This window comes from Myxine glutinosa, chromosome 2 (genome assembly GCF_964187855.1).
Source record: "Myxine glutinosa chromosome 2, kmMyxGlut1.1, whole genome shotgun sequence".
In the NCBI taxonomy this organism is placed as follows: domain Eukaryota; kingdom Metazoa; phylum Chordata; class Myxini; order Myxiniformes; family Myxinidae; genus Myxine; species Myxine glutinosa.
Genome location: NC_136262.1, coordinates 139,533,377 through 139,548,597, shown reverse-complemented (window position 1 = coordinate 139,548,597; position 15,221 = coordinate 139,533,377). Strand labels below are relative to the sequence as shown.

Sequence of the window (15,221 nt, the reverse complement as noted above, 5' to 3'; positions counted from 1 at the left end):
GGCATCAGCCCACGGGTCCTAAAATCCTGCTCTGCCGCTCTATCTCACCCTCTCTCTGTTCTTTTCACCCTATCTTTTGCTCAAGGTCATCTGCCAGCATCCTGGAAATCAGCTAACATTACCGCTTTACACAAAAAAGGTGCAAAAACAGATCCTTGCAACTACAGACCAATCAGCCTGCTCCCAATTATCAGCAAAGTCATGGAATCCATCATTGCTTCGGATATGAAATCTTTCCTCTTCTCCAATGGCTTGATCTCTGATCATCAATTTGGTTTCAGACCAGGTCACTCTACTCTGGACATGCTGCTTCTGCTGTCTCAACAATGGATGGAGGTCCTCAATGCCAAACAGGAAATCAGAGCTGTCTCCCTTGACATATCACGGGCCTTTGATACGGTCTGGCACCCCGCTCTGCTCACCAAACTCTCCTCCTATGGTATCCATGGAAATCTCCATGCATGGCTTGCGGACTTCCTCTCTGGTCGTAGTCAACGTGTGGCCCTGAATGGATTTCTCTCATCTCCCTTTCCTGTTCAGGCTGGAGTTCCCCAAGGAAGTGTGCTGGGCCCTGTGCTTTTTCTGGTCTTTATCAATGATCTCTCCGACTCTCTGGAAAATCCTCTCTATCTCTTTGCTGATGACTCCACTCTCTGCCGCTCCATTCCTCTTCCCTCAGATCGGCAGTCTGCAGCCTCCTCACTCTCTGAAGACCTGGACAAAATCACAGACTGGTCAAACAAGTGGAACATGTCTTTCAATCCTGACAAATCTCACTCTCTTACTATGTCTCTCCGAAAAGATCGACTGGACAACCCTCCCATCTACTTTCTCAACAATCCTCTCCAAGAAGTTCTGTCACTCAAGCTTTTGGGTCTCACTATCTGCCATGATCTTTCTTGGGAAAACCACATTTCGAAGCTGGCCTCCAAAGCCAGTCGCCGACTGGGCATCCTCCGTCGTGCGAAGTCCTTCCTCGGCACACCTGAGCTCCTCACCACATACAAGGCTTTCATCCGCAGCTCAATGGAATACTGTTCTCCCCTATGGGCTGGTGCTCCTGCCTCACACCTGGCTCGGCTTCACGCTGTTGAATCCAAAGCTTTCAAAATCATTGGAATCTCCCGCGATGAAGCTATCTCTGAGGGCCTTTCACTCACTCACCGCAGGCAGGTAGGTGGCCTTTCTGTCTTCTACCGACTCCTCTCCGGCCTTGCTCCCCCAGCTCTCTCTGTGCTCTGTCCCCCAAATATTCCTACAGGTCGCACAAGATCTGCCAGCAACCCTCTGATGGTTAAACTGCCGAAATCTCGGCTCTCTGCTCACCTTCACTCTTTCATTCCTCTTTTCTCCCGCCTGTGGAATAAACTCCCACACTCCCTTCAATCCCTCTCCTCCCTCCAGGTCTTTAAAACAGCTGTTCACCACCATCTCTTATCTTCCCCCATCCATAACCTTGATCTTTTCTACCCCCACTAATTCACCCCAGATCCACCTTGTTTGAAATTCCAACTTCTTTCCTGGAAATCCTGGCAGTGTCCATATGTTTATACCTCTCCCACCACCCCCCCCCTTCACATGCCTCCCCCCCAAAGCCCTCTCCCTCCCACAGATCTCTCGATGTCTCCATGTCTCTCGGTCCCTGCTCTCAAATGTTGTGTTTGTGTCCTTCGCCCTCTCTCCCCATCTTGTCTACCGCTCCCGATGTTATTTGTTTTATGTGTCTGTTTGTCTTTCTGTGTGATTAATGTTCGCTCTTTCACGAGCCTCGATCTTGTATACAAAAAAAAAAAAAAAAAAAAAAAAAGTCACGATTGAGAAAGGTCATTACACTGACATTTAAAGTGGGTGGGCCCTCAACCAGTATGGACTCTCTATATTTGCGAGCATTGAAAAGGAAGGCTGTGCAGGTGTGTACCGATGAAAGTCATTTCTTGAACGTCCTTTTTGAAAATCTGCCATCAGGGAGACGCTTTCGTGTAAGGAGGATGAAGAAAAACATTTTCAAAAGGTCATTTGCACCATGTGCAATTCAAATGCTAAATTCAAATTCCGAGACATTTTGCTGTTTAGTCCATCTTCCATATTTTATATTTATTTTATATATTTTTCTTTTGTTTTCTTATTCCCTTTGTGTTTTATGTTTTTTGATTGTTAACTTACGGTGTCACCAAAGAATAGTTTCCCTGAATATGGGACAAAAAAGCTTTATTCTTAAATAAAAATATATATTAAAAAGATTCGACATAAAATTAAATTATTTAATTATTCGTGTCAGAGGACATTATACATCGTCACTCGTCAGTGTATTCAGATCCAAAAGACACATCTGTTGGTAAAGTCTGCATCGCATGCAAAAGACGATGTAACGCATATTACATTATCCATCACGAATTATATATTGCGACGAAGTTTGTTCAACACAAATAAAGAAAGCATTCACAATCGACTAACAAGAGTCGATTCTTGAATTGGACTTCATTACAACTTTTGGCTCAAGTACCCTCGACATCATTGCCAGCCAATTCATCTGAACAGAAAATAAATTGACCTCAGGGAGGCAAACTAGTCTTAACATTGTTCTTCTCACCAGGTGATTCAGGTGAAAATGCAGTGCTGTGTTGGCGGGTCTGAAATGTGGGAACCAAAAGGCGAGAACTGTGAAGCTCTGCACAGCTCGCTGACAGGAGATCCTGAGATGGGCAAGAAAAGTAAGGAAGTGACTTTAATGACATTTACATTCCACCAAGTCTTAAATAAGTAACGAAGAAAGGGAATAAAAGAAACATCGAATGCTCAGTGAACCATGTCCATGTCACAGCTCATCAGACTTATCACTTTACACGGAATATGTTCGGACCTTGATTGTGCATTGGAAAGGATTATGGAAACAGGAAAACCTGGGCATAAAATAGAAATGACATGTGAAAGAATCACATCCATGAAACAATGAAATGCTTCTTAGTACAGTTGCTACTCCACTGTTCTTGTTCGTTGGTATGAAACACAAGGCCGCGGGGTGGCATCACTGCCTGAGGGCGTGGCTGTGCCCCCTACTGGTCAGGAAAGGAATTTGTAAACGGCCAGGGTACCGGCGATAGCTCGCCTCCTCTTCACGAAGGACACTGCAGGATCTTTAACATCCTCATAGTCATCTTTTGATCTCAAATCCAGATTTCTTGGGTTTTGCAATAATAACAAATTTGACTTCACTGTTCAATACTTATGGAGAGCACTGTATTTATGGTATAATATTGGGGAGGTTGGGATTATATATATATATATTTAAAATAAGAAAGGAGCATCCAACCAAAGGAGTAACTGGAACTACTCTTCTAATTTAAGTAATAAGCAAGAGCACACTTGCTCTCAGGTGACGTTTCACCCGCTTCCAAGTGAGTTTCCTCAGGCCAATGGAGGAGCATCTCTCATGTATTTGTGTGCACACTGGACAAACGACTTCACCTCTAACAGAGGAGACTGCCCTTTGTGCAGGCATACGGCCCTCTTATATACAAATGCACTGGAGATGCTCCGATGGGGGGGGGATGAAGACAGAGACAAAGTGTGACATGATGGTCTTTATCGGATTATTCGAAACGCCACAAACGAGGTTTCACATGATGCAATTTTGAGGAACCTCCTTCATGGATGTGACGTAGTTACAACACAAGGTTGCCGTTGGCTGATGGAAGAATTGGTGTAATGTCATGAGGTCTCGCAAAGATACCTTTGCGAATGGGAGACTATTAGGCCCATCCCCACTCCCCCTCCACCCCAGGTATTTGGGAGGAAGTTAACAAGAAATTTTCTCCTGACAAATGCTAGTGGAGATAGGAAACATTGAGCCATGTGGTACACCGAGAGGTTGGAGTACGTATTATGCATTCTGTGGAAATAAGTACAGTGGCCTGCAAAATTAATCACTACCCTGCAAGGTTTTCAATTTTGATGCCACCTGAGCTTATTTAATGATTCTTTCAAATCAAATTTCATATAATGAGTCTTTACAAACTACTCCAAAGTGATAAAGCTAAAAAAATGCTGATAAAATGTGAATAAATCAGATTAACAGAGAAAATCAGATGATTCTCAGTTGCATACGTATTCAAGCCCTTTGCCTAATTAACCTGAAATCACTTCAGGAGCAAATTGTTTGTTTGAAAGGTTACAAAATAGGTGTAGTAGGTTTCACTTGCATGTGATCAGTGGTTTAACTGAAAAAATAAGGTCCCCCACCTATCGAAGGAGCTTCAAGGTGCAACACACTTGGTCAACGAAACAAGCCAAACATGAAGACCGGGAAGCTTTCTTTCCAAAGAAATACAATGAAATCCATCATTAAGAAGTGTAAGAAGCATCAAACCACCCAGACTCCACCCAGATCAGATCGCCCATCCAAACTCAGCAGCATGGCAAGCAGGAAACTGATTTGGGATGCAACTGTAAATCCAATGATGACATAAAGGATCTACAAGGCTCTATGTCTGAGATGGGGGTCAGTGTTCATCAATCAACAATATCCAACACAAAACTGGCCTCGGTTGACAGGTGGCAATAAATTAGCCATTACTGATAAAGACGCATCTAAAAGCTCGTACAGAATTTGCACAAAAGCATCTTGAAGATATTGCAGGCACGTGGAGAAAAGTTTTGTGGTCAGACAAGACAAAAATTGAACTTTTTGGTCTGAAGTCAAAGCGTTATGTCTGGCACAAGCCTAACACTGCACATCATCCAGTCAACACCATCCTTACTGTTAAGCATGGTGGTGGCAGCATCATGTTATGGGGCTGCTTTCCATCAGCAGGGACTGGCAAACTTGTCAGGATAGAAGGGACAATGGATGGAGCAAAATACAGGAGAATCCTTGATTAAAACCTGCTCAAGTCAGCCTTGAATCTTAAACTGGGTAAGTGATTCACATTTCAGCAGGAAATGATCCGAAGCACAAAGCTGAAGCCACACTGGAGTGACTGAATAAAAAGAAAAATAAATGTTCTTGAGTGGCCAAGTAAAAGTCCTGACTTGAATCTAATTGAACATATATGGTGAGACTTGAAGATTTCGGTCCAGACGATTCCCATAAAACTTCACAAAATGAGAGGAATTTTCACGAGAAGTATGGGTAAAGATTTCACCATCTGGCTGTGCAAAGTTGGTGGAGAGCGACCCAAAAACCTTGTAGAAATCGACCCAAAAACCTGGTAGCAACCGACCAAAAACCTGGTAGAAACCGACCAAAAACCTGGTAGAAATCGACCCAAAAACCTGGTAGAAATCGACCCAAAGGTGGAAACAGACCCCAAAACCTGATAGAAACTGACCCAAAAATCTGGTAGAGAACGACCTAAACACATGGTAGAAACCGACCCAATAACCTGGTAGAAACTGAACAAAAACCTGGTAGAAACCGACCAAAAACCTGGTAGAAATCGACCCAAAAACCTGGTAGAAATCGACCCAAAAACCTGGTAGAAACATACCAAAAATTCTGGTAGAGACCGACCTAAAAACGTGGTAGAAACCGACCAAAAAACCTGGTAGAGAACCCAAAAATCTGGCAGAGACCGACCTAAAAACGTGGTCGAGACAGACCCAAAAACGTGGTAGAGACGACCCAAAAACCTGGTAGAGATAGACCTAAAAACCTGGTAGAGACCGACCCAAAGACCTGGCTGAGACCGACCCAAAAACCTGGTGGAGACCGACCCAAAAACCTGGTGGAGACCGACCCAAAAACCCGGTAGACGGACCCAAAAACCTGGTAGAAACCGACCTAAAAACCTGGCTGAGGCCGACCCAAAAACGTGGTAGAGACCGACCTAAAAACCTGGTAGAGACCGACCTAAAAAAATGGTAGCGACCAACCCAAAGACCTGGCTGAGACCGACCCCAAAACGTGGTAGAGACCGACCCCAAAACGTGGTAGAGACCGACCCCAAAACGTGGTAGAGACCGACCCCAAAACGTGGTAGAGACCGACCCCAAAACGTGGTAGAGACCGACCCCAAAACGTGGTAGAGACCGACCCCAAAACGTGGTAGAGACCGACCCCAAAACGTGGTAGAAACCGACGCCAAAACGTGGTAGAGACCGACCCCAAAACGTAGTAGAGACCGACCCCAAAACGTGGTAGAGACCGACCCCAAAACGTGGTAGAAACCTACACAAAAACCTGGGAGAGATAGACCTAAAAATCTGGAAGAGACCAACCCAAAGACCTGGCTGAAACCGACCCAAAAACGTGGTAGAGACCGACCCAAAAACGTGGTAGAGACCGAGCCAAAAACGTGGTGGAGACCGACCTAAAAACGTGGCAGAGACCGACCCAAAAACCTGATAGAGACCGACCCAAAAAGACTTGCAGTAGTTATTGCTACAAAAGGTGCTTCCAGCAAGTACTATGGGGGCTGATTACTTTTGCAACCAGTGAATTCAGATTTTTACATATTTTTTGCAGGTACAGTGCAATCAGAAAGTATTCAGACCCCTTCACTTTTTTCACATTTTGTTATGTTGCAGCCTTATGCTGAAATCGTTTAAATTCATTTTTTCCCTCATCAATCTACATTGAATACCCCATAATAACAAAGAGAAAACAGGATTTTAGAAAGTTTTGCAAATTTATTAAAAAGAAAAAACTGAAATATCACATTGACATAAGTATTCAGACCCTTTGCTATGACACTTGAAATTTAGCTCAGGTGGCTCCCATTTCTCTTGATCATATTTGAGATGTTTCTACACCTTGATTGGAGTCCACCTATGGTAAATTCAATTGATTGGACATTATTTGGAAAGGCACACACCTGTCTATATAAGGTCTCACAGCTGACAATGCATATCAGAGCAAAAACCAAGCCATGAGGTCGAAGGAACTGCCTGCAGAGCTCAGAGACAGGATTGTGTCAAGGCACAGATCTGGAGAAGCCTTCAAAAATTTTTTTGCTGCATTGAAGTTTCCCAAGAGCACAGTGGCCTCCATAATTCTTCAATAGAAGAAGTTTGGAACAACCAGGACTCTTCCGAGAGCTGGCCGCCCGGCCAAACTGAGCAATCGGGGGAGAAGGGCCTTGGTAAGAGAGGTGACCAAGAACCCGATGGTCACCCTGGCTGAGCTCCAGAGATCTTGTGTGGAGGTGGGAGAAACTTCCAGAAGGACAACCATCACTGCAACACTCCACCGATCTGGGCTTTATGACAGAGTGGCCAGACGGAAGCCGCTCCTCAGTGAAAGGCACTTGAAAGCCCATTTGGAGTTTGCAAAAAAGCACCTAAAGGACTCTCAGACTGTGAAAAACAAGATTCTGTGGTCTGATGAAACCAAGATTGAACTGTTTGGCCTCAATTCGAAGCATCATGTCTGGAGGAAACCAGGCACCGCTTGTCACCTGCCCAATACCATCCCAACGGTGAGGCATGGTGGTGGCAGCATCATGCTGTGGGGATGTTTTTCAGCAGCAGGAACTGGGGGACTGGTCAGGGTTGAGGGAACAATGAACGGAGCAAAGTACAGAGATATCTTCAATGAAAACCTGAAACAGAGTGCTCAGGACCTCAGACTAGGCCGAAGGTTCACCTTCCAACAGGACAATGACCCTAAGCACACAGCCCAGACAACGCAGGAGTGGCTTCGGGACAACTCTGTGAAGGTCCTTGAGTGGCTCAGCCAAAGCCCTCACATGGACCCAATCGAACATCTCTGGAGAGACCTGAAAATGGCTGTCCACCGACGGTCCCAATCCGACCTGACAGAGCTTGAGAGGATCTGCAGAGAAGAATGGCAGAAATCCCCAAGTCCAGGTGTGCAAAGCTTGTCGCGTCATACCCAAGAAGACTCGAGGCTGTAATCGCTGCCAAAGGTGCTTCAACTAAGTACTGAGTTAAGGGTCTGAATACTTATGTCAAATGTCAATGTGATATTTCAGTTTTTTCTTTTAATAAATTTGCAAAACTTTCTAAAATCCTATTTTCTTTGTCATTATGGGGTATTGAGTGTAGATTGATGAGGGAAAAAATGAATTTAAACGATTTCAGCATAAGGCTGTGACATAACAAAATGTGAAAAAAGTGAAGGGGTCTGAATACTTTCTGAATGCACTGTATTCCTGACATGTAACCTCCTTCAATGACAACAGTGTTCAGTTTGATTTCTTCAGTTATGAATAAAAAAGTTCGTTTGTAAAAACTGTTTCTACTTAATTAAATGAAATGTGACATAATTGGTAGGGGGTGAATACTTTTGCAGGTCACTGTGTCACTGATCACTGTGTACATATATATACTGCATGTATGTATATATATAATGGTATCTGTAATCTGGTTCTCCAACCTAATGAGCGAACATCATGACGTCATCGCCATGCATGTCCGCATTGCCTGCAAAGCTCCAGAGGAACCATCTAGCAGTGCGTCATTATGGATTATAAATTCAGATACTGTCACAAGTGCATGCAAAACCCACAGCTACCGACATGGTTTCGCCCTTGTTGGGACTTCATCAGGGCAACGCAGTGAGCCTTCCATACACTTGTAACTCTGTGAACTTTTCGGTTTTTATATCAGTCACTATGCGACCTTCATATCATCAGTGGAGAACCGCCAGCAAGGTGTCCCATTAGGTTGGAGAACCAGATTACAGATACCATTATTAGTAACTCCCAACCGCAACCAGGTCGACTCCATATGATGAGTGGATACCAGAGATAACGTTACCGTGTGGCAGGCGGTGCTTATCGCTCCCAGCAAGGTGCAGCAGCAGCTGTATGGGACACCTTGCTGGCGGTTCTCCACTGATGATATGAAGGTCGCATAGTGACTGATGTGTGCATAAAAAACCACCTTTAGAGGCCATTTTTCCCCGCAAAGCGGCTTTGCGGCAAAGCGGCAAAGTGACTGATGTGTGTATGTATGTATATATATATATATATATATATATATATATATATATATATATATATATATATATATATATATATATATATACAGACTTGGCATTTAATATGGATTCTTGACTTGGGTTTACTTTCTGAACTCAGTATATCAATCTGGTGAGTTTTTTTTACCCTTCGGCGATGTCTTTGTTGAAAGAACCATGTCACTGATTGTCTTTCGCAGCAAGAAGTCAATAACAGGTCTCGCGAGACAATAACAGGTCTCGTGGAGGTCTCGCGAGATCTCGGAGACGGTGGGAGGGATTTTCGAAGCTCCACACGGTCTCCACGTTTTTCGAAGTTAAGTCTGTTCACAATTGTATTTTGTCGAAACTGTATTTATCTTTCGGTGTGTGAAGTTATTGTGTGCAACTTTGGTTGTTTCTCGGTGTTTGTCTTTCATAAATTGATCGTCTGTTTGCCGTGTCGCGAGCAAGGCCTTTGCCGCGTCGCGAACGATTTGAAATCGAAGTTAAGTGATTGTTCCCATTTGTATTTTCGTTAAAACTGTATTTATTTATGGTGTTGTACGTATATTGTGTCCCGACGAAGATTTTTCGGTGCAAATCTTTCATACCTGTATTGAAAATCGTGTTAATTCGTGTCGTGTCTTGAGGCCTTGTACAGTGTGCACTGTACAACCTTGAGGCTTTGTTTTTCTCTCAGCGGTCCGTCGTTTGTGATCCAATAACTTTCGTTCTCTGTATTCCCAGTCTTTTCACCCATAGCCTACTTCCTTGTGTAAATCTCAACTCAAAAAAAAAACAAAAAAAAAAAAAAAAAAAAACAACAACATTTCCTTCTCTGTTCTCATTCGTTTATTCATTCTTATTCGTTCGTTCGTTCTTCGACCACGTGTTTCTCCCCCATTTCCCCAGATAGTTTTCACTCATTAACCTTCAATGTTTACACTTTCCCCTCAAGTTATGTATTCCGTCATATTTTATAACACCTTTTTCTTCTTCTTCTTTAAAAGGCTGCTTTCGACTTGCTCACCAAATCAATTCATCCCAAAAAAAATATCCATCTCCTATAGTGCCTTTTTTCTACATTCCCTAAACTCTCCTGCACTCCATCCTCCATCCAGCGTCCTTAAACGTATTTTTAACTCGAAGGTCACAAGAAACTCATTTTGCAATAAATGTTCGTTTCCCATAAATCGTACACTTTCAAAAATCCAATCTCACCCCTCCCCTCCAAATCTTCCCCATAACCCCTCCCCTCCAAATCTTCCCCATCACCCCTCCCCTCCAAATCTTCCCCATCACCCATCCCTTTCAAATCTCCCCCCTTGCCCCCTCCCTCCTAAACTACCCCCTCACCCCTCCCCGCCAAGACGCCCCCTCGCCCCTCCCCTCCTAGACTCCTGCCTCACCCCTCCCCTCCAAATCTCCCCCATATCCCATCCCTTTCAAATCCCTCCCCTTGTCCCTTCCCTCCCAAACTCCCCCCTCACCCCTCCCCTTCAAATCTCCCCACCCTCATTGCTTCTCAATTTCCCCCCTCTCACTCCCCCTCCTCAAAGCGTCCTCCCCGCTTCTTCCCCCTTCAAACTCTCACCTCCATCTCCCCCAACCTTCTGCCTCGCTCTTCCCCCTCCTCAAATAACACCTCATTGTGGCTCACCCAATCACCATCAAACCTTTTGTCCGCCCCATCCTTCCCTTTCTCCGAGCTATTCTGAAATCTCTGACACACCTTCAACAGCTCTCCCTACCTCTTCCACCTCTTCCACATCTTACCCTACCCCTCCTCCCCCCTGTTCTGTATCTGATGCTCCCCCTTCCTCTTCATTAACGGTATGGACCTCAAACATCCGGGGCCTTCGTTCAAACTTAACTGATCTCTCCATACAGGTTGCTTCTGTCAAACCAGACGTGATCTGCTTAACAGAAACTTTCCTCCTTTATGATGTCTCTGATTCCATAGTATCTCTCCCGGGCTACTCCCTCCTCCGGTATAATAGACCTGAGCCTCGTCCTGGAGGCAGGGTTGCTATCTTTATCAAAAACTCTCTTCCTCACTCGCCCTGCACTGTGCCCATTCTCCACCTCACTCTCCACCTCACCCCCAGGAATACCTCTGGCTACGGCTTCCCCTCCGCTCCCACCTCTTGTTCATATGTGTGTTGTACCGTCCACCAAACAGTGATGACTCCATCTACATCTCGCTGTCTGATGATATGGACCAACTTCTATCTACTCATCCCAACTCTCTCTTCCTCATATGTGGTGATTTCAACTGTCATCATGCCAGTTGGCTGGGTGTGGGTACCTCTCTCACCAGCCATGGCTCCTCAGCAAAGGACTTCTGCGACTCACTGGGACTGACACAATCTGTCAATTTCCCGACCCGGATCTCAGTCAACGGAACATCTTCTCTTCTGGACTTGGTTATGACTAACTTCCCTGAAAATGTCTGCTGCTCTTCTTCTGCTCCGATCGGATCATCTGATCATGTCCTTGTTAAAGTGGACATCTCTCTGACCATCCTCAGGGAGCCTGCTCAGCGTCGACGAGTCTGGCATTTCACTCAGGCCAACTGGCACGGTCTTCAAGCAGCCATCAATCATCTGGACTGGTCTCCCATCTCTACCACCTCTGACATCAACTCATCCTGGGAATTCTTCCAAAGTAAATTGCTCTCTCTCATGCACAGATTTATCCCATCTCGTCTTCAGTTGTCATACCCTTCCTCCCGTCCATGGTACACGGAATCTTGTTGTGAGGCTGTTGCCCAGAAACAACTTGCCTTCGTCTCCTGGAAAGCAAATCCAACGGAAGGAAATCTAATTTCCTTTCACAAAGCCCGAAACAAGTGTGTGTCCACCCTCAGGAGAGCCAGGAAACAATATCTCTCCGTTCTCAAGACCGAACTCTCTTATCTGTCTCCCTCTTCCAAATCCTGGTGGCGTCTGGTCAAATCCGTTTCTGGTGTTTGTTCCCCCTCCATCCCCTCCCTTACCTCAAACGGCTACACAGCTGACTCCGCACGTGAAAAAGCTGAATGCCTCAACTCTGTGTTTGCCTCTAAATCTTGTGTCCCAAACCCATCCCTCTCTGTTACCACCATACCCAGTCGTACCCTGCTGCTCCTGGACTCCGTGTCCTTTCCTCCTGACAAGGTGGAAAAGTTTCTGTCAACCCTCGACTCTGATTCTGCAACTGGACCCGACGGCATCAGCCCACGGGTCCTAAAATCCTGCTCTGCTGCTCTATCTCACCCTCTCTCTGTTCTCTTCACCCTCTCTTTTGCTCAAGGTCAACTGCCATCTGCTTGGAAATCAGCCAACATCACCGCTTTGCACAAAAAAGGTGCAAAAACAGATCCTAGCAACTACAGACCAATCAGCCTTCTCCCAATTATCAGCAAAGTCATGGAATCCATCATTGTTTCGGATATGAAATCTTTCCTCTTCTCCAATGGCTTGATCTCTGATCATCAATTTGGTTTCAGACCAGGTCACTCTACTCTGGACATGCTGCTTCTGCTGTCTCAACAATGGATGGAGGTCCTCAATGCCAAACAGGAAATTAGAGCTGTCTCCCTCGACATATCACGTGCCTTCGACACGGTCTGGCACCCCGCTCTGCTCACCAAACTCTCCTCCTTTGGTATCCATGGAAATCTCCACGCATGGCTGGCGGACTTCCTCTCTAGTCGTCGTCAACGTGTGGCCCTGAATGGGTTTCTCTCATCTCCTCTTCCTGTTCAGGCTGGAGTTCCCCAAGGCAGTGTTCTGGGCCCCGTGCTTTTTCTGGTCTTCATCAATGATCTCTCTGACTCTCTCGAAAATCCTCTCTATCTCTTTGCTGATGACTCCACTCTCTGCCGCTCCATTCCTCTTCCCTCAGATCGGCAGTCTGCTGCCTCCTCACTCTCTGAAGACCTGGACAAAATCACAGACTGGTCAAACAAGTGGAACATGTCTTTCAATCCTGACAAATCTCACACTCTTACTATGTCTCTCCGAAAAGATCGACTGGACAACCCTCCCATCTACTTTCTCAACTATCCTCTCCAAGAAGTTCTGTCGCTCAAGATTTTGGGTCTCACTATCTGCCATGATCTTTCTTGGGAAAACCACATTTCCAAGCTGGCCTCCAAAGCCAGTCGCCGACTGGGCATCCTCCGTCGTGCGAAGTCCTTCCTCGGCACACCTGAGCTCCTCACCACATACAAGGCTTTCATCCGCAGCTCAATGGAATACTGTTCTCCCCTATGGGCCGGTGCTCCTGCCTCACACCTAGCTCGGCTTCACGCTGTTGAAACCAAAGCTTTCAGAATTATTGGAATCTCCCGCGATGAAGCTATCTCTGAGGGCCTCTCACTCACTCACCGCAGGCAGGTAGGTGGTCTTTCTGTCTTCTACCGACTCCTCTCCGGCCTTGCACCCCCAGCTCTCTCTGTGCTCTGTCCCCCAAATATTCCTACAGGTCGCACAAGATCTGCCAGCAACCCTCTGATGGTTAAACTGCCGAAATCTCGGCTCTCTGCTCACCTTCACTCTTTCATTCCTCTTTTCTCCCGCCTCTGGAACAAACTCCCTCACTCCCTTCAATCCCACTCCTCCCTCCAGGTCTTTAAAACAGCTGTTCACCACCATCTCTTATCTTCCCCCATCCAAAACCTTGATCTTTTCTACCCCCGCTAATTCACCCCAGATCCACCTTGTTTGAAATTCCAACTTCTTTCCTGGAAGTCCTGGCAGTGTCCATATGTTTTATACCTCTCCCACCGCCCCCTTCCCATGCCCCCCCCTCCCCCAAAGCTCTCGCCCTCTCTCAGATCTCTCGATGTCTCCATGTCTCTCGGTCCCTGCTCTCAAATGTTGTGTTTGTGTCCTTCCCCCTCTCTCCCCATCTTGTCTACCGCTCCCGATGTTATATGTTTTATGTGTCGGTTTGTCTTTCTGTGTGATTAATGTTAAAAAAAAACAAAAAAACAAAAAAAAAAAACAGGATTATATCACAGGTGGCGTGACAAAATGTAAGGACAGGTACATTTGACGATTGGCTTCACAATCGGGTATATAAGGGTTGTTGCGTTCTGTATAAGTGGAAAACAACTGCTGCACGTCTACAAAAGTTATTGCCGCTTCCTCTGGAGATGGTCCGTCAACTTGACAATGCTGTTTGTCATGGAGTGGTGGCTTTACGAAGTTCTGGCATGAAACAGCGTGCTCTTGCTCAGCAGTATGGCATCACTCAAGGTCAGGTGTCAAAGATCCTGAAACGAAATGCTCAGAGGGGTGTCCCTACTCTAATACCGAGGACAGGACGTCCACGCAGAACCACAAGGAGAGATGATCGCCAGCTGCACCGGTTAGTCTGCAATGGCCGTACCAAGTCAGCTAATCGGCTTCGGGCTGAGTGGCAGCAAATGACAAATGTGCCTGTATCCAGAAGGCTAGTCAACCAACGACTGGTTCAAGCAGGCTATCGTGCCAGGCGTCCCCTGAGAAAGCCACGCCTGACCAGACAACACAGCCAGCGCCGATTGCAGTGGGCCAGAGATCACCGTCAATGGCAGACAGGTCACTGGAATCACGTGACCTTCAGTGACGAGTCTAGATTTCTGGTCTATCGTGAAGATGGCCGTGTCCGAGTGCGCAGACAAGTGCATGAAGCCCACAATGAAGATTGCATAGTGCCAAGAGTCCAAGCTGGAGGTGGTGGGGTGACCGTTTGGGCTGCTTTTCATGCAGGGGGCAAAACTGACCTGGTTGTTCTGAATGGAAACCTGAACCAGTTCAAGTACAGGGTCATTCTGGAAGAAACATTGCTTCCATTTGCTCGTGCAGCCTTTCGAGGAAACTTTGTCTTCCAAGATGACAATGCACGGCCTCATCGTGCTCGCATGATCCAACACTTTCTTGCTGACCGTGGTGTAGAGCATATGGAGTGGCCTGCCATGTCCCCGGATATGAATCCGATAGAGAACTTGTGGGCAGAATTAACGCGTCAAATCGACAACTTGGACCATCAGCCGACCTCTGTGCGTGAATTGCAGCAGACTATTGTCACTGCATGGCAAGCGATTCCTGTCCAAACCTTGGCAAATCTCATGAACAGCATGCCTTGACGTGTACGTGCTCTCCTGAATGCTTGTGGGGGTTACACGAAGTACTGAACTGTAATTTTACTGTCCGTAATCCCAGTCATAATTTAGCTTTTGTTTTTGTTGAAATTTTTTTTGGCTAATGTGCAAAATAAAGAGATACTTCTGGAAAACGTACAGAGGTTGAACACAGTACTGTCCGTGAATTGAGTTCGATATCAGTTT

General features: G+C 45.9%; 1 protein-coding gene across 2 annotated transcripts in view; it reads right to left on the bottom strand.

Moving 5' to 3' along the window:
* TRPM7 (transient receptor potential cation channel subfamily M member 7) overlaps nucleotides 1-15,221 on the bottom strand; it is a 250,871-nt gene that overhangs the window by 53,020 nt on the left and 182,630 nt on the right. For both annotated transcript variants that reach the window (XM_078771748.1, XM_078771749.1), the window contains one exon: nucleotides 2,591-2,693. In XM_078771748.1, the coding sequence (XP_078627874.1) occupies nucleotides 2,591-2,693 (103 nt within the window). The remainder of the gene's footprint in view (nucleotides 1-2,590; nucleotides 2,694-15,221) is intronic.